Genomic DNA, 24272 nt, shown 5'->3' with positions numbered 1-24272 from the left:
ACACGGCTTCTCAGGACAAGCTTGGGAAAGACTGGGAGAGGTCAGTAGTTCGAACACATACACTCACAATTCTGCTTTGCCTTTTTTTTTTAAACCTAAGGACGGTTAGTTAGTTCTGATCTGCACAGAGTGTGTGTGTGTGTGTGTGTGTGTGTGTGTGTGTGTGTGTGTGTGTGTGTGTGTGTGTGTGTGTGTGTGTATGCTTTCCTCTTCATTGCTTTGGCTTGGGTATTCAAAAGATTCAGAAAAAAACAAAAAACAAAAACAAAACACATAATCTCTTACGCTTAAAGCCGATGGATGGTAAAGCTGGATCGCAGATGAACCAGGACTTCCCATGGCAGGATGTGAGCTTTTAAAAAGCACCCCTCAAAAGGCTCCCTGCACCTCGCAGTGCACACTCCAGACTCCCTGGTGCTAGGGATGGGCTGGGAGAGCTACAGAATCGGTTAGAACTCTCAATCGGGCAGGGGCTTGGTTGGGTCCAAGACTAAAAAGCCCTGCGCACCCTCTCCGTGGGCCCTTGAGCCCCCCCCCCCCCGCCCCCTTGCACGCATTCCTAAGTAGCCAGGTGAAGTTACAAGATTGTGTTCCTCAGCCTCGATGGTGCCGTTGTGCGTCACACCCTTTTTGCACACCACACAGGAGCGCACAGCCATAGGCTGCACAGGGTCGCCAGGGAGGGAGACTCTGGTACTTCCTAGTTTGGGAAAGACTTTTCCAGAGTTTCCTCGCACTTGTTTTTGGTGGCCCAGAAGGCAATCCCAAGAGAAACCACGTTACTGAAGTTGAACACAGGACTGACTGGAAAAAAAAAAGCCATCCCTCTTATCAGCAATCCTTGAAACAATTTTTTGATCTTTTCTATCCTACTGCAAAATACAGCCTCTTGTTGCCACTGGGTGATGAGCGAGCAGGAAAGAAAGGCATCTAACCAGCAAAGGGTGCAGTTAGGAGAAAGGTGTCAACCTTTTCTAGCTTTGAAAAGCACCCCCCCACCCCCCACCGCGTTTCCATTTTAAATAGAAGACCCTGCTGCCTGCCGTGTGCAGTCAAGCATGACACTTCTCAAGTGGGCACCAAGTCGTCTGTGACTGATGCTCGCACAGCGGTGCCTTCTTGCTTGCCAGGGTGAAATGCAGAGTTAAGAATTATGACACCTGGACTCGCCCATGGTCGTTTTAAAGTGGAGCCTGTGTTTCTGAAAGGACAAAGAGGAAGAACACGGACTGCAAACAGTCTCCCGCCACAGTGTCTTCATTATGTTTTGTTCCCCCCGCCAACCCCATCATGTTCATAAGATGATGAAAAGCTCTGATTGAGGTAAAATGCATCTTTAAAAATGTAAAAATTAAGCTAATAGCTATTATTAGGTGGCCTACCAACAAGTCACATGGAACGACTTCCAGACATTTAGAAGTCTGCATTGTGGGGGTGACTGATGGATACTTTTAAAAGTATGAATATTGGAAACTTTTTAGCCATTTTTCTTTCTTTGCACACTTTATTATTAAAAAAAAAACAATAATGTTAAAGAATCAGGAGGTGAGAAATCGGATGGAGCAGTACTAAAATTCCAGCCTGTGCACACGTGTGTATACTTTTAAGACCAATTTAAAACCTTGCCAGCAGAGAAGTTCCACACACAAAGAGAACTAGATGAAGCATAGCGTTTGGCTCCTCAGAATAAGTGCGCGAGCGCGCGCACACACATACACACACACACACACACACTGCAGAACTCCCAAGCTTGGTTCTAAGCCCGCCCAGTGGGATGGCCAGAGAACTGGAGGCCCATGACAGCCGTGACAGCACTGCCCTCCTGTAGATGGTCCCTGGGGGCTGGGTCTGTGCTAGGTGCCCACCGGTAGGCAACAGTGGATTACGGTTAGCTCTGCATGGGTCAGGAGACCCGTAAGGGCAAAGCTCTCTCCATGCTGCACGGCAAGAGCCATCCCTCATGTTCAGAGGTATCGCTTTGAACTATTTGGCCTCTGGTCATAGAAGAACAAAACTTATTTAAAAAGTCATACAGGACAAATCAGCCTGGGAAGGTGGACATTAGATACCTATAGAAGCCTGGTGGAATCACAGTAATCAAATGTGAAATTATTATTGGTGAATTAAAATAATTTAAGTCTTTATTTCTAAACTGTTCTATGAAGATCGCAGGGAACAATATCCTCTCAGGCAACCAATCAAAAGTTAAAAAAAAAAAATCCCAACATTTCTGATGACTGTAAGCCTCGCAGAGAGCGTTTTAGACTTGACCGTTAGTGACTCCTTTGCCACTGTGCTTATGAGATGATTGTCAGTTAGTTACTTCTTAGGGGCTCCATTTTTTTTTCTCTCATAAACACGTCCTGAGGGTGGAAGGAGGTAGAACTCTGGCTCTATGGAACCGTGCACTGAAGAGACAGTTTATTTTAATTTAGAAAGCAAAATTGAAGGCAGTTCCCTTCAGCGTCTGATGTGCTTTAACTTAAAGTTTAATTAAAAAAAGAAAGAAAGAAAGAAAGGGGAAAAAAGGAAAGGAAAGAAGGAAGAAAAGAAAAAGGTAAAGAAAAGCCACATTCCCACTTTCCAATTCACAAAGACAAGTTTTTCTTCCAAAAAAATATATGTATATATATATATATATATATGCCTGACACATAGTACAGATGCTGCCCCAAGTGCTCAATATGCAAACATTCGTTACAATGAAACGAGTGTGACGCCAGCTCCATTCCACATCGCAAACAGCGGGCCTGAGTGCAGCGCCTACTTAGACTGTCCAGCGCTTGTGCAGGCTTTTAAATGAACCATACAAAATCTACATTGTTCTACCTTCTTGTCAAGAGGATCCATCTGTTTCCAGTTATTGGCCTTTAACTGGTGAAGTTCGTCGAATTTCATGCTAATATTCTCTATGGACAACTGAAGCATGTCCCAGAACCCTGCCAGGTCCTGGGAGGTGGGTCTCGGATGAGCGTTGGGATTCTGTGCAAGAGAGAGGAAAAGCATCTGTGCTTTAGAGGCAGCAGCGGCAACAAACGGGGCCGAAACCCAGAGGTTCAAACATTCAAAGAACCTAAGCAGGCTCAGTTCTTTTTGGCTTTTCCATAAGAGATACAAGCGAGGCTACAAATGGCAATTTTGTAGATGCCCCATTCCAGCCCATGGGCTTTAAATGCCAAGGCTATAAAATTTCTCTGTCCTTCTGACAGAGTGGTTGGTGTGGTCTGATAAGTGGAGTCTAAATATTTGAAAAATCCCCTCATGTGTTATCTCTTCCTGGATGCACTTAAAAAACGCCATTTTTAAGTGAAAATACCGCCTTTTCATTTACAAGTTCACCCATGCAGTTTATTCAGAGAATAGATGAAAATTCCGGAATAAGGTTAGTTTTAAGACCACTGCTAAGTGAAATACTAGGGCACAGAGTTAGTTAAACAGCAAGGTATTTTCAAAATACTTTGTGTGCCGAGGCTTCTTTGATGCTAGAGACTGATCTGGGTTTTAAATATTTGAAGCAAATGACCAACCACAGAGACACATACCAAGTCGCTGAAACGGTTACTTTCTCTGCCTGCCTCTGACTCCCAAGGGCTGGGATTAAAGGTGTATGCCACCACTACCTGGCTTCAATTACTTTTTTTTTTTTTTTTTTGGTTTTTTTTTTGAGACAGGGTCTCTCTGTGTAGCCTTGGCTGTCCTGGACTCGCTTTGTAGACCAGCCTGGCCTCGAACTCACAGGATCCGCCTGCCTCTGCTCCCGAGTGCTGGGATTAAAGGCATGTGCCACCACGCCCGGCTCAATTACTTTTTAAAAAATATTTATTTATCTATATAAGCCCTCTATTGCACATATGCCTGCATGACAGAAGAAAGCACTGGACAGACAAGGACACCAGATCTCATTATAGACAGTTGTAAGCCACCATGTGGTTGCTGGGAATTGAACTCAGGACCTTTGTATGAGCATCCAGTGCTCTTAACCCCTGACCCATCTCTTCAGCCAAAGAACAAAGTACCTTACGGAAGCTGGCTGATCGACTCAAGAACTGACTTTCGTTAGTTTGTTTGCTTGAGAGCTTGCTGCGTAACCTGTGCTGGCCTGGAGACCTCTCACCTCCTCCTGAGTACTAAGACTGCAAGTGCGCGTCATCATCTGTGCTCAAAAGCTGACTTTCTTTGTCCCTGCAGTCTGGTGTCACTGCCATCACCAACCACCACCTGCAAAAGCAGCTGAAGGCATCATAAGCACACAGCAAGCCTCCCTCCCTTCTATCCATCAGCCTGTCCAGTGCCATTTCTAGCTACTTCTTAGCATCACAAACCACTGTAGACCCTCGTGTCCTTTGATAACCGGAGCCAGCGTGTACGTTTAAGGTTAACCCTAAGAAAAGTGGTACCCTCAGGATTTCAGGAAGTGCAAAGGCTGATGATTGTCTCATTGTCTAAAGGCTGGAAGCAACACTTACACCTGAGGGTGACCCAGAGTGACTGACCTTGTTCAAAACAAGTGCAAATAAAGGTGCTTGCTGTGCTGTGTATGTAGCTCTGCAATTACTCGGAGTTATGAGACTCTTTGGAATTGATAATTTTGTTTTGTTTTGTTTTTTTCTGTTTTTTTTTTTTTGGCTAGTTTGTTTGTTTGGTTTTTAAGACAGGGTTTCTCTGTGTAGCTGTGACTGCCCTAGACTCACTTTGTAGACCAGGCTAGCCTTGAACTCACAGAGATCCACCTGCCTCTGCCTCCCAAGAGCTGGAATTAAAGGCGTGCGCCGCTGCCGCCGTCACCACCTGGACCAAATTTTGCGGTTATTTAGTGCTTGGTTCAATATTAAAACCTGTTCTAGGGATGAGAATGAATGTGGCTTAGTGGTGCTGAAGGCCTCGGGTTCAGTCTTTAGCACTGGCCAAAACAAACCAAAATAAAATAAATACGACAAAATATTTAAAAATAAGTCTAGTGATACTTGAGCGAACAAAAGGGGTTCTTTGTAATAGTTTGACATAGTCAACACCAGCTACAACCAACAGTCCCTAAGGGGAGTGGTGGCAAGCGCCCACAATCCCCTCAGCAAGGAAGCTGAAACAGCAGCATTTCAAGTTTGAGACCGCGTCCCCAAAACCAACAACAGACCCAAAGCAAACGAGCGAAGAGACCAACACTCAGAGGAGGAGACCGCAGCTCTGACAAAGCGCCTCTCAGCAGCTCATGATCTCACACTATAGTTAGCCTTATCCACAAAGGAAAAGTAAACAGTTCGTATTTTGGAGTTCGGTGACATTTTCTGGGTCACAGGTTTTTGCTGCTGCCTTTATCTCATCACCAGCGAAGGGAAGACTGCAGATTGCGTGTCTCTTATCTGAGACCCTTCAGCCCAAATGTTGAGCTGTCAGACTTCTTAAGGTTTGGGAAGGCTGCCTATTCACAGTGAGATATCTTGGAGACGGAACACTAGTCTTAATGTGAAATTCATATATCTGTCACATACATGCCTCCTACACAGAGTCTGAAGGTAATTACATATGTTTTTAGTGTGCCTGTATTTTGACAGTGACGTGTTACATGAGGCCAGGTGTATACATTATCGATGCCTCGGTGTCCCCAAAGTTTCAGACTTTACAGCATTTCTGGCTTTGGAGTTTTTTTTGTTTTGTTTTGTTTTGTTTTTGTTTTTTGCTTTGGGCATGTTCAACCTATAGTTCAGTAGCCTACGCTTAACTCTATGTCATGGGCAACTTGGCCCCCAAAGGAATCTCCTGGCCCCATTTTGTAGAGGAGACACAGAGAGTGTAAGCTAGCCATCTCAATTCTGAGTCAGGGTGGAGTGACGGAGGCTAAACCAGACCGTCTCTGAGGGGAGAGGTGCTTTTGGTTGCTTTGTGTTAGAGTCAGCCTGACCAACAATGGAGCAGAGCGGTAGAAGCTCCGCTCGGAGTCACTCCTGGAGGACGCAGCCTCCTCAGAGAGGCTCTCCCTTTATTTCACCTTCGTCAACTCTGTAAATTCTATCATTATTGCTGCTGCTGTTTGAGGCGTTTTCTTTCCTTTGTTTTTGTATGTCAGAGGTAGATGGAGCACTCACTCCTCTCAGGGGGTCTGATCGACACTGTGTGATTCCCTCAACCTCTGGCCCTTGAATGAAAACAAAACTCTGGTTGGGCAGTGGTGGCGCACGCCTTTAATCCCAGCACTCGGGAGGCAGAGGCAGGTGGATCCCTGTGAGTTTGAGGCCAGCCTGGTCTACAATGCGAGTCCAGGACAGCCAAGGCTACACAGAGAAACCCTGTCTCGAAAAAACAAAAAACAAAACAAAAAAACAATAAAACAAAACTCTGATCAGGAGACACAGTTGCTGATGAATATTTTAGAAAGTGCCAAAATAATCCCCTTTGTAACCGTGTTTAGGTTTGCTCTTTATTTTAATGAGAATAAGATCAAAAGCATCATATAAAATCTAGGAACATGGAAAAAATTCAATACAGAGACCAGGAAATGGAGTTTTAACTTGATTCTGCCCTAAGATTATTTAAGCGTGGAATAAAGCATTTTGTTTTAAATTAATTAATTTATTTAAAGAAAAGCAGAGGCTGGGTGGTGGTGACATACACCTCTAATCCTAGTACTAGGGAGGCAAAGGCAGGCGGATCGCTGTGAGTTCGAAGCCAGCCTGGTCTACAAAGTGAGTCTAGGACAGTCAAGGCTACACAGAGAAACCCTGTCTGGGGGGGATGGGGGTGGGAGGGATGGAAGCCGGATTCATCTGCGAAAGACTCCAGTGAGCCTGACTTAGCTCGGTTCAAACTGAGTTTTGCTTTGGCTGGCCTGTCTTAAGGACAAGGTCTCTCTCGGGCGGGCTGCGCTAACAGAGTCACAGTGACAGGATGGCACCTACCAGGTTCTCTTCACAGAGCTCTCTGAACTGGTAGAATTTCTGCGCCATGAGAAGCTGGGCACTGCCCACCGCGGTTCGGATTTTCCCTAGAACTGGAAAGAGGAGACACAGATGTTTACACGACGCTTCCTTGTTGAAACACAATCTGGTAAATAAAGTGGAGGAAAAAGTTAAGCTGTCAAGGTTTGGGAAAACAGCACCAACCACGTGCCCACGCCCACCCGCGTGGGTGCTATTGTTGGTCCGTGAAACCCGGGAATCCCGGGTTCAAGCATAAAGCCGACTTGGAAAAACCCATGTTCCTTGTGTTTGTTTCTTGGGAGAACCAGAGTTTTCCGTTCGCACGGCTCTGTGCTGTATGTACCCTAAGGAGAGACAAACAGCCTTCCTTTCGCGGTGCACGCAAATCTCATGGGTGTTTCCTAGTTTCAGCTTTATAGTCAGTGAGCCTGATTTGCTGGCTTGATTTTCTAATCTAGATTAAAAAACAAGAAGAGCGATGCTACCTGGGCGAGAGGAATCTCCCTGCACTCTCCCTGTCCAGTCCAGAACCCAGGGTTTCCCAGAGTCCAGCCACTGGAGTTTGCTGACGGGCGGATTTGCTAGGGAGTGATGCGCTTCAGCCTGTTGCCTAGGGAACACCAGTGCCAGTCCGACTTTCCACTTTGCAGCCCTCTTTCCTACTAACAAGAGAGCTGCTTCTGGTTTCAGTAAATGCCTTGGAATGCCTCAGCAGGGACCCAGGTCTGGGTGTCCCAGGGCTCCCCCAGAATCCATAGCCCCGTGCAGCTGCTCAGCTGAGCTCTGTCACGCCTAGGCTGCTTCGCAGTCAGGTACAGAAACCTTCCACAAGGGAAGATCAGAGAGAACCCAGACCCCCCCCCCCACCCCAGGGGGCGGCTTGGCTAGGCTGGGAACTCTGGCTGCAAGAGACAGAGTAGGATGAAGAAATCTCACCGTTGGGCTCAATTTAAAGAACTCACACTTCTTTTTTAACCAGCTGCCCCCCCACCCGCCAAGTCAGGAAAAAGCAAACAAAGCAAGCCACAGGCATGGCCCAGGGCTTTCTAGTAATTTGCTGTCCTGGAGTCTCAGTGCTGGGCTGGACTAGGGAGTTCATGATAAACATTCTATCTCGGTTCTGCTCAAATATTTCAGCGTCCGCACCTGTACGTCAGAGCACTCCTGAATTCCTGTCCCAGTCATGCCTGACTACTTGGGGACACGCATTTGCAGCCTCTGTCAAGTCATAGTGTCCCCCTGACTTGCAACTCCAAGCCCTTATATAGGTGGAAACCTTTGTTTTCCCTAGTCTGGTTTTAAAATCCTCTCAGACCATTGCTGTTTTTCCTCTTTCAGTGGAAAAGTCAGTTAAGTGAGGTCTCTCCTTATTAATCAGTTAAGACTGGGTTGCCCTCATACAGGCAGAAACCTGCCTGTTTCTGTCTCTAGAGTGCTGGGATTAAAGGTGGCCGTGCACCACCACCAAGCACCACTTGGTTTTTTGGTTTTTGTTTTTCTTGTAAAAAGTAAAGTGCATAGGGTGAGCCTCAAGTTCAGAGTTCAGGCCTCTTTGACAAGTGTTGACTGACAAGTCAAAACTTTGAGCTAAGAGGTCTCGGCCACATCTGAATGTGATGTGGGCGACCACCATAAGAGGATTGGAGAGAGGCACCTCCCCAATCCCCACCCCCCCACCCCCTACCCCCAGCCTCACACCCTCAGCCCCACACACCCCCCTGCCCCCCACTCCCCAGCCCCACCACCACCCTGCCCCCTCAAAAGAAGGCTCCTGTAGCACAGGGTGATCCCCAATTCATAATGTAGTCAGAGATGATATTAAATCCCTGGTCCACCTTACCTCCACTTCCCCAGTGTGTGTGTGTGTGTGTGTGTGTGTGTGTGTGTGTGTGTGTGTGTGTGTGTGTTACTCGGATCCCACAACACCTGGCTTGAAAGTGTCACATACTCCTTAAAAAATAAATGCCAGCCTGGTTTGGTGGTGCAAACCTTTAATCCCAGCACCAGGGGAGGTAGAGGAGGCAGGCAGATCCGATCGATGTGAGTTTGAGGCCAGCCTGGTCTGCAAAGCAAGTCCAGGACAACCAAGGATACACAGAGAAACCCTGTCTCAAAAACAAAACAAAACAAAAAGCCAATGGTCAAAAGTTGATCATGAAGGGAGAAACAGAAGACAGATGCATCGTGCTAAAGTTTGGGCTCTGCTTATAACGTCCCAGGCCAACACTCAATGGGGTAGGGAGGGAAACACTTCTGTGGGGTTTGCAGTTAATCAGATGAAATGCTAGAAAGTTCTGGGGCAGGCCCACACACACCACACACACACACACACACACAGACACACAATCTTTCCAAGGCCACTCTTGAATTCACTATTGTTTTGCAGTAAGGTGGTAATTAACCTTGAAGCTGAGGCCTGGTCCTCAAGGTCAACGCCAAGGCCATCAAGGTCAGAGGAGCCTGAAAGAACCGGTGGAATCTAGTGATAGGGAAGGGACAGGCCTTGCCTGCTTCCTTTTCCGCTCCAGATTCATTTACTCTGTCAGCAATATTAGTGAGGGCACAAGCATGCCAGGCGGGTTCACTAGACAGGAATATGGCAGTGGTTAGAAGACAGAGGTCCTGCCCTCTTGGGCTTTGCACAAGTTAAAAGCAGGGGGAAGCAGACCCCTTCAGTGGAGTCAGACAACACGGGGTTTCTCCTCTCCCTGCTAAGAAAACAGAGCAAAAAACATGTCCTGGAGTTTCAGCTACAATGTGAAAGTCTGCTCTGTGGCTTAAATAGTTTGTCTTGATAGCAACAGCTTTCTTTTTCTTCTCTTTTATTATTATTATAATTTATTCACATTACATCCTGATTGTAATCCGCACCCCACCCATCTTATCTTCCCATTTCCCACCCTCCCTTCCTTCTCTGCTCTATTCCCCTCCCTCCCTCACCGGCTGACCACAGCCTATCAGGTCTCATCCGGATAGGACTCTTCCCCTTCCTCTGTGTCCCACAGGGACTCCCCACCAAGGAAAAGTGATCAATCGAGGGCACCAGAGCTCATGTCAGAGGCAGTCCCAGCTCTCCCCTTCCCCATGGGGAGAACAAGCTGTCCATTGGCTAGATCTGAACAGGGGGTCTAGGTTTACTGCATGCACTGTCTTGGTTGGTGCATCAGTTTACGCAGCCCTCCTAGGTACAGATCCACAGGCCTTGACAGTTTCCTTGTGGAGCTCCTGACACACACCCCCCCCCCAATCCCTCCACCCCTCAACTCTTCCATATAACTTGCAGCTTTTCACCCAGAGTCCCCCCGAGAGTCCCAGGATCTGTCCCGATCCCCCACTGGGTGGAGCATCTCAGAGGAGATCTACCTTGGGCTAATATTCACTTATAAATAGCCACAGTTTTATAATTCCAGTGCTTTTTATTTAGTTATTTTTATCTACCTACTGCATTATACCTACGCACATCAAATTATTGTGTATATGTGCATGTGAGTATGTGTGGAGTTCAGAGGACAACTTAAAAGAATTTTTTCCCCCTGGTGGTGAGAGTCCTGAGGGCCCTAAGGATTGAGTTCGGGCAATTAGGCTTAGTAGCAGGCACCTTGAACTGCTGAGTCATCTCAATGGCACGTGCGTCTGAGTCTCTCTTTGGTTTTATGAGGCAGGGTTTCTCTGTGTAATAGCCCCTGTTGTCCTAGAACTCTGTAGACCAGGATGGCCTCAAATTCAGGGATCCACCTGCCTCTGCCTCCCAAGTGCTGGGATTAAAGGGGTGGACCACCACGGCATGATCTTTTTACTTACTTAATAATTTTTTCCACTATTTTATTTTTTATTTTTTTATTTTATTTTTACACTATTTTAAAATCTGGAAACAAATTAAAAATTTTTTGGGCTGGAGAGATGGCTCAGAGGTTAAAAACACCATCTCCTCTTTTAGAGGTCCTGAGTTCAATTCCCAGCAACCACATGATGGCTCACAACCATCTGTAATGGAATCTAATGCCCTCTTCTGGCCTGCAGGCAGAGCACTGTATATACATAGTCAATAAATAAATCTTTTTAAAAAATAAAATAAAAATATTTTCAAGGACTTGATAATTTTCCATTCAAAGAAAGCAAGTGTCCCTATGTATGCTCTCCCTGAAGGAACCAACTTTAGTTTTCATCCCCACAGTCCTACGCCAGTGTGAATTCTTCCCTCTTGATCCATCCCTTTTCCTCCCCTGAGGAAAATATTAGATCAGAGCTAAAACAAAGAGAGGCTTTTCTGGCCTAATTCTGATGCCACTGAGGTACCCTCTGGTCCTGGAAAAGTGAGAACTAAGAGCCTTTTACAATGCACACAGTTGGGCTGGAGAGATGGCTCAGACGCTAAGAACATCGTCTGCTCTTCCAAAGGTCCTGAGTTCAATTCCCAGCAACCACATGGTGGCTCACAACCATCTACAATGACGTCTGGGGCCTTCTTCTGGTGTGCAGGCACTCATTCAGGCTGATACTGTATAAATAATAAATAAATGAGTATTATAAGAAATAGAATGCACACAAAGGGCTGGAGATGGTGGTCATGCATTTTAATCCCAGCATTTAGAGAAGCAGGAGAATTTGAGGCAGCTTGGCCTACAACATAGCAAGTTCCAGAGTAGCCAGTGCTACACAGTGAGACCCTGTTTCAGTATACATACTTTATTTTATTTTTAATTTTATGTTCATTGGTGTTTTGCCTGCATGCATGTCTGTGTGGCAGTGCCAGAAGCCCTGGAACTGGGCAGATGTGAGCTGCCATGTGGGAGCTGGGAATCGAACTGGGCAGCCAGAGGTCTTAACCACTGAGTCAACTCTGCAACCCCATGAACTCAGAAATGAAAAAAAAAAAAGTGCACAGGAAAGCACACTGGGTTGGTCCCCTCCCTCTAACAGCTGAGACACTGTGCTGATGTGACAGACAGCGTTAGAAGACTGTTTGCTCCTGGCGTCCTGGGCAGTCAGCCTCTTTACCTGCAGCCACATGCGCTGTTGTCACGGGCACACCGACCGTCCCCTGGAGGCCTACGAGGCCACTGGAAGGTGGTAGACACTTAGGCAGCTGGGCCTGCATGGAAGAACTTGGGGTGCCAGGAGGGAGCCAAGAAGGGGACACTGGTACCTAAGTGCTTTTCTCTCTCTGTTGCTTCCCAGCTGCCATGAGGTCAGCCACCTCCTCAGCCGTGATGTACAGCGCCACCTGGGGCTCCAAGCAACATGGTTAAGTGGCCATGAACGGAACCTTCTCCTTTACTGAGCGCTCTTCCTCAGGTATTTTTGTCACAGCCACAGAAAGCTAACACACGTGGGGAGCAGTGTTTGCTGTCTGTGTTCCTTAGGACAAACAGGGCTGACTCTCTCTGTTCCGTACCCCTGCGCATGCGCTGTGCCACTGCGCGTGACTTATATACCGCCTGTTTGTGTTTGCTGTGCAGCTCTTCTTGCGGAAGCAAATGACAGCAGCACCTGATGTTCAATGGAATTCCTTCTATTTACGACGTGCGTGTCTGAGGAATGGCTCAGCGGTTACGAGCACTTACAGCTCTTCCAAAGGACCTGGGTTTGGCTTCCAGCACCTCAACCAGGTGCCTATTACTATGGCTCCAGGAGAATCAAGCTCTCCAGGCACCCGATTCACATGTGCACACCCACACACTGATACATAACCTTAAAAATAATAAAAATACGGCTGGAGAGAAAGCTCAGAGGTTAAGATCACTTCCAGAGATCCTGAGTTCAATTCCCAGCAACCACATGGTGGCTTACAACCGTCTGTAATGAGATCTGGTGCCCTCTTGTGGCATGTAGGCATATATACAGGGAGAACACTGTACATAATAAATAAAGTTAAAAAAAAATAAATCTTCTTTTCTTTTGGTTTTTTGAGACAGGGCTTCTCTGTGCAGCCTTGGCTGTCCTGCACTCCCTTTGTAGATGAGGCTGGCCTCAAACACACAGTGATCCAGCTGCCTCTGCCTCCTGAGTGCTGGGATTAAAGGCGTGTGCCTGGGCATCCTTCCTCCCTTCTAACCTTCTTTTCTCGTTCCATTTTAAAAATTGATTTCTTTTTTTTTTTTTAAATGTGTGTATGTGTGTGCATCATGTGTGTGCAAGTCCCCGTGGAGGCCGGAATAGGATATCAGATCCCTTGAAGCTACAGTTTCGAGGGATTGTGAGCTTCCTAATGTGGGTGTTAGGAGTGGAGCCTGTGTCTTGTGCAAGAGCAGCAAGTGCCCTTAACCACTGAGCCATCTCTCCAGCCCTTGTTTTCTTTTCTCTTCCTTCCTCTCCTTCCTTTTTCCTCCTCCTCTAGGTCCTGGTTCCTGGAATTCACTATGTAGACCAGGCTGGTCTTGAATTCGGAGACATCCACCTGCCTCTGTCTCCTGAGTGTTAGGCTTAAAGGTGTGCGCCACCACAGCCGTCTCTTTGGTTTATTTTTTGGGATAAAGTCTCTCCTTCCATTCTGCTCTTTGATCCACTCTACGAATTTGCCTTATTTATTTTATTTTTGACTTATTTCTAACCAGCGTCTTACTGCACAGCCCTGAAGGCAGCCAATTCTTCCTACCTCGGGCTGCAGAGTACCAGGCGTTCCAGCTGTGTTTCACTGCACCCAGGTTTGAATTTCCCTACTAGATACACTTCACGAGGTAGAAGCGTTCGGTAAGTATCTGTGCCTGGCTCAATTCACCTAACGCAGTGGGTGTCCTCTGAGTCACTCCGGAATCTTTCTTCTTTTTAGGTTTAGTAACATTTCCATTTCTAGAACCAGGTGAGGTAGCTCATCCTTAGGAGGCTGAGCTAGGACTAAGTCAAGCTGCACAGGGAGACCTTGTCTTGAAAACAGAAAAGGCAAAGCTAAACAAAAACAAACATTCACCGGCAGGATGGGGCGAGAGGCAGCACTGTGGGAACCACCTAGGCGGAGTGGCTGAGCCAAGGTCAGAAAGTGGAGAGCTCAGGGCTCACTCCACAGAGATGTTACATTGTTTTCTTAGCTGTTGCATTGTTTTATTTAAATATTATCCGTCATAACGAGAAGCAGCGGGGGCTGCTGTGGGAAGGATACCTATGCAAACCATGCTTTGCAATCCCCTGGCTATTAATCAGATCACATTACAGATCACATTACAGATCACATTACAGATCACATTACAGATCAGATCACATTACAGATGGTTGTGAGCCACCATGTGGTTGCTGGGAATTGAACTCAGGACCTCTGGAAGAGCAGTCAATGTTCTTAACCTCTGAGCCATCTCTCCAACCCTGGTTTTTGGTTTTTCAAGACAGGATTCCTCTGTGTAGCCCTGGCTGTACTAGACACATTTTGTAGACCAGGCTAGCTTTCTTTTCTTTTCTTTTCTTTCTTTCTTTCTTTCTTTCTTTCTTTCTTTTCCCCCAAGACAGGGTTTTCTTTGGAGCCCTGGCTGTCCTAGAACTCACTCTGTAGACCAGCCTGGCCTCAGTCTCACAGAGATCTGCCTGCCTCAGCCTCCCGAGTGCTAGGATTAAAGGCCTGCGCCACCATGCCCAGATGACCGAGACTTTTAGAAAATAGCTGCTATGAACAAAGTTGAGCATATGTCCTAGTGTGCTGGAGCATCTTCTGGGTATATTCCAAGGAGTGGAATAGCTGGGTCTTGAGGAAGCCCTATTCCCAGTTTTCTGAGATAGGGCCAGATAGATTTCCAAAGTGGTTGTACAAGTTTGCATTCCCACCAGCAATGAAGGAGTGTTCCCCTTTCTCCACATCCTTGCCAGCATGTGCTGTCACTTGAGTTTTTGATCCTAGCCATTCTGATGGGTGTAAGATGGAATCTCAGAGTCATTTTGATTTGCATTTCTCTGATAACTAAAGACATCTAAAAATCTTCACCAATCCTACATCTGACAAAGGTCTAATATCCAAAATATATAAAGAACTCAAGAAATTAAACACTACCAAACCCCAATTAAGAAATGGGGCTCAGAATTAAACAAAGAATTCTCAACAGAGGAATATCGAATGGCTGAGAAACACTTAAAGAAATGCTCAATGCCTTTCTTTCCTTTTAAAATTCACTTTTTACGGCAGAGTCTCAGGCTTGGCTGGCCTGAAACTTACTATACAGACCAGGCTAGCTTCAAACTCCCAGGGACTAGCTTGCTTCCGGATGTGCCCAATTTCAAAGCCACCATGCCTCTACCTTAGCACTTCACACGCTGAGTAGAACACACATACAGAATTTGTTTACCTTGACCTCCTGATCCGGCTGCCTGCGCCTCCCTCATACTGGGCTCACCCTTGGGTTATGCAGTTGCTGGGATTGAGACAGGGCTCTGTGCGTGCCAGGCAAGCACTCTACCATCTGAGCGACATCCTCATCCCAAACATTTTTTCTCAGGTCAAAAATAGGAAAAGCAGTTAAGTCCCTAATCTACTAACCTCTCTTTCTATCTTAGCAAGAAATTCCCCTGTGTAGTCTCAGTTGCCAACCTTCCTGACCAGGAAGCGGTTGGAAGCAGAGAGGGTGTACTACCAGGGTCTAGGAAAAGGCAGAAGTCAGAATCCCGAAGCCGTGAGGAGTGAATGGCCCATCACAGAAAAGATTGTAGACTATCTGTGCAGAATTTTGGGGTAAAGGAGGAGAGAAGAGTGGGGGGAGGGGAGGAGGGGAAAGGGGAGGGGAAAGGGGAAGGGGGAAGGGGAGGGGGAGGGGAGGGGGAGGGGAGGGGGAAGGGAGGGGGAGGGGGCGCAGGAGGGGGAAGGGAGGGGGAGGGGGCGCAGGAAGGGGAGCAGGAAGGGGAGGGGGGAGGGGAGTCCTTCTTCCTACTTTAAAGCCACATGGATTTGTCCTCAGTCCATATCTGCATGATTTCAGCTGAGACTATCTGTGCACTGAAGAACGCATGCTTGTGACAGTCACTCCAATCTGTGGCGCAGAGGCCACACGTCCCATGTACATACAGACCGGAGCTGCGGCCCACAACAGCGCGTCTCTGTCACACAGTCAGGTCTGTTCTCTCAACTGGCTGGTGAGAGGTGGTGCTGGGAACTGAAGCCACAGCCTTGCGTATGCCAGGCAAACGCTGTGTCCATCTATGCTTGCTGGGTTTTTGTCTTGTTTTGTTTTGTTTGTTTTCTTAATTCATTATTGTATGTGTGTGGGTGTCTGTTTACATGTCTGTCTCTACGCCAGGTGTATAGCCCAGTGGCTACAGAGGGTGGAAGAGAGTGTGCATCTCCTAGACCCAGAGTTGTGGCTAGTTGTGAGCCAGTGTGGTCCCTGGGAAAGGGACCAGTACTCTCTGGAAGAGCAGCAGCCAGTGCTCTTAAACTGCTGAGCCACGTCTCCAGCCCCCGCTTCCCCTTTCGAAGGAATCAAAACTGTGGCTGCTAACGTACAGAAAACTGAATTCTCAGGGAAGCGTCTTCTGCACTGGGAGCAGAGATCTCATGGATGTTGATGACCTTTGAACTCCTGCATCTTTCTACTGCAGATGACAGGCACGTGCCACCATGCCTGATGCAGCCGGTGCTGAAGCCCTAACCTACTGCTTACGTAAAGCAGGCTGAACAGCATCCCCGGCTTGCTTTGTTTTTGTTTTTAATATAATTTATTTATTTTTTATGTGATGTACACTGATGTTTTGATTGCATGCATGTCTGTGTGAGAGTGTCAGGTCTCTCAGCTGTAAGCTGCCACGTGGGTGCTGGGCCTCCTGAGCTGTCTCTCCAGTCCTCCTCCATTCCCACCCCCTCTTTTGGCTTTTTGTTTGTTCGTTTGTTTTGTTTTGTTGGTTTTGGGTTTTTGGAGACAGGGTTTCTCTGTGTAGCCCTGGCTGTCCTGGACTCATTTTGTAGACCAGGCTGGCCTCGAACTCACAGAGATCCACCTGCCTCTGCCTCCCGAGTGCTGGGATTACAGGTGTGCGCCATCACATCCGGCTCTCCATTTAGGTTTTTTAAAAAGTGGGTTTAGGCTGAATGTGGTGCTACGTGCATGTCATCCCAGTCACTCTAGACTGAGGCAGGAGGATGCCTTGAGCCCAGGAATTAGAGAGTAGCCTGGCGAATATAGTGAGTTTCTTTAGAGTCACAAAAATTTCCCCAGTCCAAACAACCCCAGGAGTTCTATTTTTAAAGGTGGCTAGACTTTGAGTAAACGTACATCAGCCACCAAACTGTTAACATCGCGTATCACATGCACAAATAAAGATGGTATCTTTAAAAGGTGAACGAAAGCAGGTACGGTGGCCCACCTGGTAATTCCAGCACCGGGATGCTGAGGCAATAGGAGGGCCCCGAGCCCCAGCGAGACCTTGTCTAAAACAATAAAGCAAGCATGGCTGGCAAGAAACCTCAGGGGGCTGGATGCTCACCACTCAACCTGTGTGATCCCCAGAACCCACATGGAGAAAGTCAACTCCAGATAGTTTTCCTCAGACCTCCACACACATGCCACGGCACATGTCCTCGCCCCTTCCCAATAAATAAATGTAAAACTAAACCCAAACAAACCAGGACATTCTCCACAGTTGTGCGGAGAGCAGGGACTGACTCTGACACGAACTCTGGTGCCCCATATTTGACCACCTCTCCTTTGTGGGGAGGCCTGGTGGCATTCAGAGAAAGGATAAGCAGGCTACCAAGATGAGACTTGATAGCCTATGAGCATATAGTGGGGAGGAGGTCATAGACCTAGGGGAGGAGAACAGGGTGAAAGAGGGAGGGAGGGAGGAACAGGAGATACAAGTGATGGGATAACAATTGAGTTGTAATCTGAATAATTTAATTAAATAATTTAAAATATGGGAGCGTGTCAGGCTAAATTTCATTTTGTAAACTTTTTTTTAGGCTGAGAAATACCTTAAAAATTTGATGGATACTGGTGGTTGTAGGAAATCTAAACAATTTTTTATAACATTATCCTTTAGAAATGAGAGTCAGTTTTACAAACAAATGCATAGCATTCACAAAAACTATAGACCTCTAAGATACGATTGTCCTATTGAGTGTTTGGAAGGTAAAAATCACACATGTGTAAAATATTTAATGTCATACTCAAGTAATATTTGAAGTATGCTTTCTCTCCTTGTCTTTCTCTGTCTCTTGTATGTGTGTGTGTAGGTGTGTGTGAGTATGTGTTTGAGTGTGTGAATGTGTGTAGATGTGAGTGTGTGTACGTGTGTATATATGTGTGTATGTGTACCTGTGTGTGTACATATGTATGTGTGTGCGAGTCTGTGTGAATGTGTGTAGATGTCAGTGTGTGTGTATATGTGTGTGTGTGTATGTATGTGTGCATATGTGCGTGTGTGTATGTGTGTGTTTGTGTGCATGCACACTGGGGAATAGAAGGAACTCTTTTGAGGATTCCCTTTAAAGGTAAGATGACAGTAAGACTGAGAGCAGCCCAGATGTACCTGCAGCTCCCCACTTAGCCATGCGCCCAGGCCAGCGAATGTCAGGCCTCACAGAGTCCAGCTTTGTCCACCACCTACCACCTGCCACAAGTGTGGCAGAGGCAGCCCTGGACAGGAACCCAGGGATGGCACTCATAGCTTGTCACGGTAGTGACCAGGCACAGCTTCCGTAACCCAAGCCTAGAAGCAGGCGAAGCTTACTCAGGGTTTCATCAGCAGCCTCTAGATCCCTGTCCAAACTCACAGGCCTTCTGTGTGTGTGGGGGGGGTTGGGGGGGATGGGGGGGCTGCGATCCACTTCCCTGGATGCGATTGCCAGGCAAAGTTGGAGTGGAATTAATCTGCCTCCTGCACACGCTGTTTATCCGTCTCTTTCAGATAAAGCCTGGGGAGTTCCACGCAGAAGTTGTCCACTGAGTCAGGAGGCAAAGATAGATTACTAAGTACAACAAACTGGCACTTCATCCTTGAGCCAAGGAAACCTGAGCCCGCTTCACCCTGGTGAGAGGGGGCTCAGTTCCATCTGGCTGGTCCTCTCCCTGTTAGATAATCCGGCACGCAGCCGTGTAACATTCGAGCCACTGTCAAACAGCACCGAGCCATCTCCCCGGGACAGCTGTTTCACACAAGGGCTGCATTGTCTGAGGAGAGCTGGTGTCATTTTCCTTCAAGTGCCGGAGACACAAGCATTCTGCCAGCTGCCTGGGCTTGAAGGAAAGCCTCGCCCACTGCAGACTCACATTATTCTGTTATCTGGCCCCAAAGGCTACTGACCGGGAGGGCTGAAGGCCTAAACCAAGAACCAATGGCTTTGTTCTGCCTCTGTTGCTTTTATCAGGGGGAAATAATAGCTCGGCACATCCGGAAGAATTTATGGTCTTACTCTCCCGACGCCAGCTGGCTTGTTGTCTGTCTCCCCTGGGCTCCAGGTAAACTGCACCAAGTTCTCCAGTCTGGGACCAAAAACTGTATCCCAGGGAGGAGCTGTGACTACTACGTGAGTAAGCTTTGCTAGTGAGATGGATCTTTCCTCTTCTAATATAGATAACTCTAACTACCCTCGCCCCCAGATCTCTGCTTTGGTTCCAGAGTTGACTCAGCAATCAGACTCCTAACCACGGCTCTCCCTCCTTCCCCTCACCCCCTCCTTTCTCCCTCTCTTTCTGTCTCCCTCTCTGGTCTCTTCAGCCCCTGACTACCATCCTCCTTTCAGGCTATGCCGTTGATTAATGGAGGTTCTTCACAAAGGCAGAACCATATAGTGTTGATACAGGGCACTGGGACCCCCTCTTGGGGTCCTAGGGCTCATTAATATAGTTACTTAAAAAAACTGATTCAAATGGAAGCTCAGGGACAATTTTATTAGACAAACATCCCAAGCATGGTGAAGCACACCTTTAGTCCCAGCACTCAGGGTTAGGGAGGCCGAGGCAGGCAGATCGCTGTGAGTTCGAGACCAGCCTGGTCTACAAAGTGAGTTCAGGACAGCCAAGGCTACACAGAGAAACACTGGCTCAAAACAAACAAACAAACAAACAAAACAAAAACAAAAGCAAGAAAAAAACCTATTTGGTTCTGCTGCAGGACATGGCTGGCATGGTCAGCTCTCTACCTAGGGGCGTGGCTTCCCTCTACCTAGGGGCGTGGCTTCCCTTCCCCCAGAGATTCAGTATACAAACCAGACATTTTGGTTCCAGGGCCCTGCCCCCCCCCCCACGCGCCCTCCTTCCCTCCCGCCTCCTGTGCTGCTTCTAATAAACATGCATTTATTTTACAGCTTCGTCGCCAATTAGTTCATTCTGCTTGTTTAATCACTCAGGGTTGACTTCTTTCCTTACTGATCTTTTTTGAAAGAAAGGAAGTAGAAAGAAAAAAGGAGAGAAGAAAAAAAAAGAAAGGTTGGATAAGAGAATTCGGGACACAGAGAAAGCCCTTTGTAACTTCAGTCTGAGCCTGTCTGTCATCGGAACAGGGGGGCAGTTGCCAAGGAGCCAGGGACAAATGTGAGGGTCTTGCCAAGCAGCACACGGGTCATTATCTTGTTATTCGCGCTGTGTCTCTTCTATCAGACACTTCTCTGTTTGTGACCTTAGACAAGATGCTGCCAGAGAGCTGTTTGGAGGGCAACGGCCCCTGACACAGTGTCCAGTCCTCTCTCAGGGGCTGTGCAAACACAGCAGGCTCTCCGGGGCGCGCGGGGCTGCGGGGGCTGCCGAGGCTGCCGGGGCTGGGTTCCCCCACCACTAACTTGGGACTTATTTCATCTGAAATTGGCAACGTTTTCTCTCTGGAATTACCAGCCAACTTCAGAAATTTGGGGTTACCACAGATTAAGGCATGACTTGGGGCATAAAATAAATGGAGACACGTCCCAAGTGCTTGTGTGATAAAATTGTGTTTAGCCTCTGGACCTAAGACTATTCCAAAGCTATCCTCCAATCAGAGGAGGCCACGTCACACAAGGGGGGTTTGATCCTTGGAGTTTTTATTTTTATTTATTTTATTTTTTGGGGTTTTCGAGACAGAGTTTCTCTGTGTAGCCTTGACTGTCTTGGACTCACTTTGTAGACCAGGCTGGCCTGGAACTCACAGAGATCTGCCTGCCTCTGCCTCCTGTGTGCTGGGATTGTTGGGTAGTGGTGGGCACGTGCTTCAGGGCAGCCAAAGCTACACAGAGGAACCCTATCTGGGAGTGGGCCGAGGGGTGGCGCTGGGCGTGGGGATCAGGACGTGGGGTTGGGGCTCTCATGACTGGGATTAGTGACCTTCTAAATGAGGTCTGGGGGAGCTCTTGTAACCCTTCCCCCACCCGAGAAGGCTTCAGGAAGGTCCCTTGCTAGAGGGAGAAGGTGGGCGCCATCGGTGTCTGGATCTTAGACTGCCAGTCTAGGGTCCTTTGCTGTAGCTGCCAGAGCAGTCTCGGGCATCGCTTACTAAGTGTTTTTTACCCAACTAGAAGAAAGGTGTTGCTAAGTGGAAAAGTTGGGGCCTGGAGAGATGGCTTAAGCGGTTAAGAGCACCAGCTGTTCTTGCAGACGGCCTGGGTTTGACTCCCAGCACTCGCGTGGTGGTTCACAATTTCTGTAACTCCAGTTCCAGAGGGTTCAACCCGCCTCTTCTGGCCTCTGAGGGCACCAGGCAAATATGTGGTACACAGACATACATGCAGACAAAGCACTCATACATATAAAGTAAATAAATAAAACATTTTTGAAGTCTTATAAGATTAAATATTTCAAAGGTTTAAATGTACACTTACTGATCCTGTCTTATGTGTCAGAGGGGCTGGGTACATAAAGGAGAGTAAGAGAAGTAAACTCTTGCCAGGAGTGGCAGCACACATGCCTTTAAAAGCAGATGGACTCTGTGAATTCAAGGGCAGCCTGCTCTACATGCTGAATTCAAGGACCGCCAGGGCTATGTAGAAAGACCCTTTCTCAAAACCAGAAAACAAAAAACTGGAAAGGAAAAACAACAACTTCTAACTCTAAAAAACGTTCCTCCTATCTGAAAATGAGAGCAGAGACTACCATAGTGTAAGGCTGGAAAGCCTAGAGAGAGCCTGCGGATACCAAGGCACAAAAATCCTGGGTACCACACCCAGCACATCATCCTAACAAGACTGAGCTGGGAGCCATCGGCACCAAGATGTTCCTTCAAGCTGTGAGGTGGGTGCACACATCTTTAATCCCAGCACTTGGGAGGCAGAGGCAGGTGGATCTCTGCGAGTTCAAGGCCAGCCTGTTCTACAGAGCGAGTTCCAGGACAGCTAGAGCTGTTACACTGAGAAACCCTGTCTTGAAAAACAAAACAAACTAACAAACTAAAAAAAGATGTTCCTTAAGAGTCGCTACTTTGAAATGACTTACAGTGGTATTCTTTCCTTCCTTCCTTTTGCTTTTCTCTCTTTTTTGGTTATTTTTGAGACTCTATTTTAATTACCGCATTTCTCGCTTTCCCTTTCTCTCTCCAAATTCTCCCATATACCCCTCCCTGCTGTCCTCCAAATTTATGACTTCTTTTGTCATCAATTGTTATTGCATTCAGATATGTCTAGGTATAAATATATATTCTTAAATATATCCTGTTGAGCTCATAAATGCTATTCTCATTCTCTCTCTCTCTCTCTCTCTCTCTCTCTCTCTCCCTCACTCACTCTCTCTCTCTTTTTTAAAAAAAAATATTTTATTTAATTTATGTGCATTGGTGTAGGGGTGTCAGATCTTGGAGTTATAGACAGTTATGAGCTGCCATGTGGGTGCTGGGAATTGAACCCAGGTCCTTTGGAAGAGCAGGCAGTGCTCTTAACCACTGAGCCATCTCTCCAGCCCCCCTCATTCTCTTTTTGAAAGACAGGGTCTTACTACTTAGTCTTGGCTGACCTGGAATTCTCTTTGTAGAACTGCCTGGCTTTGAACTCATAGAGATCATATTTGCCTGTGGCTCCATAGTGTTGGGATCCAAAGTTTTTACCACTAGGACTCAGCTTGGATCCAGTATGCTTATTTTATTAATTATTTTAATTAAAAATTAATTTAAAATTTTTACTTTTTTTTTTTTTTCAAGACAGAGTTTCTCTGTGTGGTACTAGCTGTCCTGGAACTTGCTCTGTAGACCAGGCTAGCCTTGTTTCACAGAGATCCTCCTGCCTCTGCCTCCCGAGTGCCGGAATTAAAGGCATGTGCCACCACTGCTCAGGTTAGTTTTATTTTAATATATATATTTAATACAAGCTGTAGGCACATGTGAGTGCAAGTGCCTTTAGAGGTCAGGGATTTCAGATGCCCCCAGGGCTAGAGTTACAGGCCCTGTGAGCAGCTCCATATGGGTGCTGGAAACGGAATTCAGGTCCTCTGAACGAGGATCTAATTTTTAAGAAATTGTTGTGGGGGCTGGAGAAAAGGAGTAGTTGAGAACCAGTAGTTGAGAGCACTGGCTGCTCTTCCAGAGGACCTGGGTTTGAGTCCTAGACTCACATGGTTGTTCACAAGTGTCTGTAACTCCAATCCCAGAAGCTCTGGGGACCAGAGTGCCCTCTTCTGGTCGCTTCTGGCACTGCATGCAGGTGGTGCACAACTTTGGTCATACACACATTCAGGCAAAACACTCACACACATAAAATAAAATAATTTATTTTTTGAGACAGGGCTTCTGTGTGTAGCAATGGCTGTCCTGAACTCATTCTGAGGATCAGGCTGGCCTCAGTTTAAGGTATGCACCACCACTACCTGACCAAAAATAATTAAAAAAAAAAAAAAAAAAGGAAAAGAAATTGTGTGCTAGATGTGGGGTAATGTACCTGTCACTCCAGCTACTCATAAAGCTGAGGCAGGGGGATCACTTGGGCCCAGTAGGTAGGGGGCAGCTTGGACAATATAGCATATGGTGCACATGACATACACACAGGCAAAACACTCATATACATAAAAATTAAAAACCAAGTCTTTTAAAAAGTTTTTAGGGCTGGAGAGATGGCTCAGAGGTTAACAGCACTGACTGCTCCTCCAAAGGTTCTGAGTTCAATTCCCAGCAACCAGATGGTGGCTCACAACCATCGATAATGTGATCTGATGCCCTCTTCTGGCATGCAGGTGTACATGCAGGCAGAGCACTGTATACATAGTAATAAATGAATAAATCTTAAAAAAAAAAAAGTCTTTAAAAAGTTAGCTGGCCATGCATCTTTTTATTGTTTTTTGTTTGTTTTTTGAGACAGGGTTTCTCTGTGTAGCCTTGGCTGTCCTGGACTCACTTTATAGACCAGGCTGGCTTTGAACTCACAGAGATCAGCCTGCCTCTGCCACACCCGGCATGGCACACATCTTTAATCCTGGTAGCTGGGAGTCAGAGGCAAGTGGATCTCTGTGAGACAAGGACAGCGTGGTCTACATAACAGACCAGCCAGGGCCATACAGTGAGACCCTG

The 24272-nt window shown here is 47.0% G+C and overlaps 1 protein-coding gene across 16 annotated transcripts in view; it reads right to left on the bottom strand.

Moving 5' to 3' along the window:
* Positions 1-24272, bottom strand: part of DLGAP1 (DLG associated protein 1) — a gene marked incomplete at its 5' end in the record, with an annotated part of 765236 nt that overhangs the window by 3292 nt on the left and 737672 nt on the right. For 13 of the 16 annotated variants that reach the window (XM_084779899.1, XM_084779898.1, XM_084779889.1 and 10 more), the window contains 2 exons: positions 2830-2982; positions 6891-6982. In XM_084779899.1, coding sequence (XP_084636025.1) covers positions 2830-2982; positions 6891-6982 — 245 coding nt within the window. Of the gene's footprint in view, positions 1-7; positions 2983-6890; positions 6983-24272 lie in introns of those variants that run through there. The other 3 variants (XM_084779894.1, XM_084779896.1, XM_084779895.1) reach the window with 1 other exon arrangement.

The sequence above is a fragment of the Acomys minous genome (assembly GCF_964271855.1).
Source record: "Acomys minous genome assembly, chromosome: 4".
NCBI lineage: Eukaryota > Metazoa > Chordata > Mammalia > Rodentia > Muridae > Acomys > Acomys minous.
Note: the sequence above shows the minus strand (reverse complement) of the source record. Positions and strands in the feature narration are given on the sequence as shown.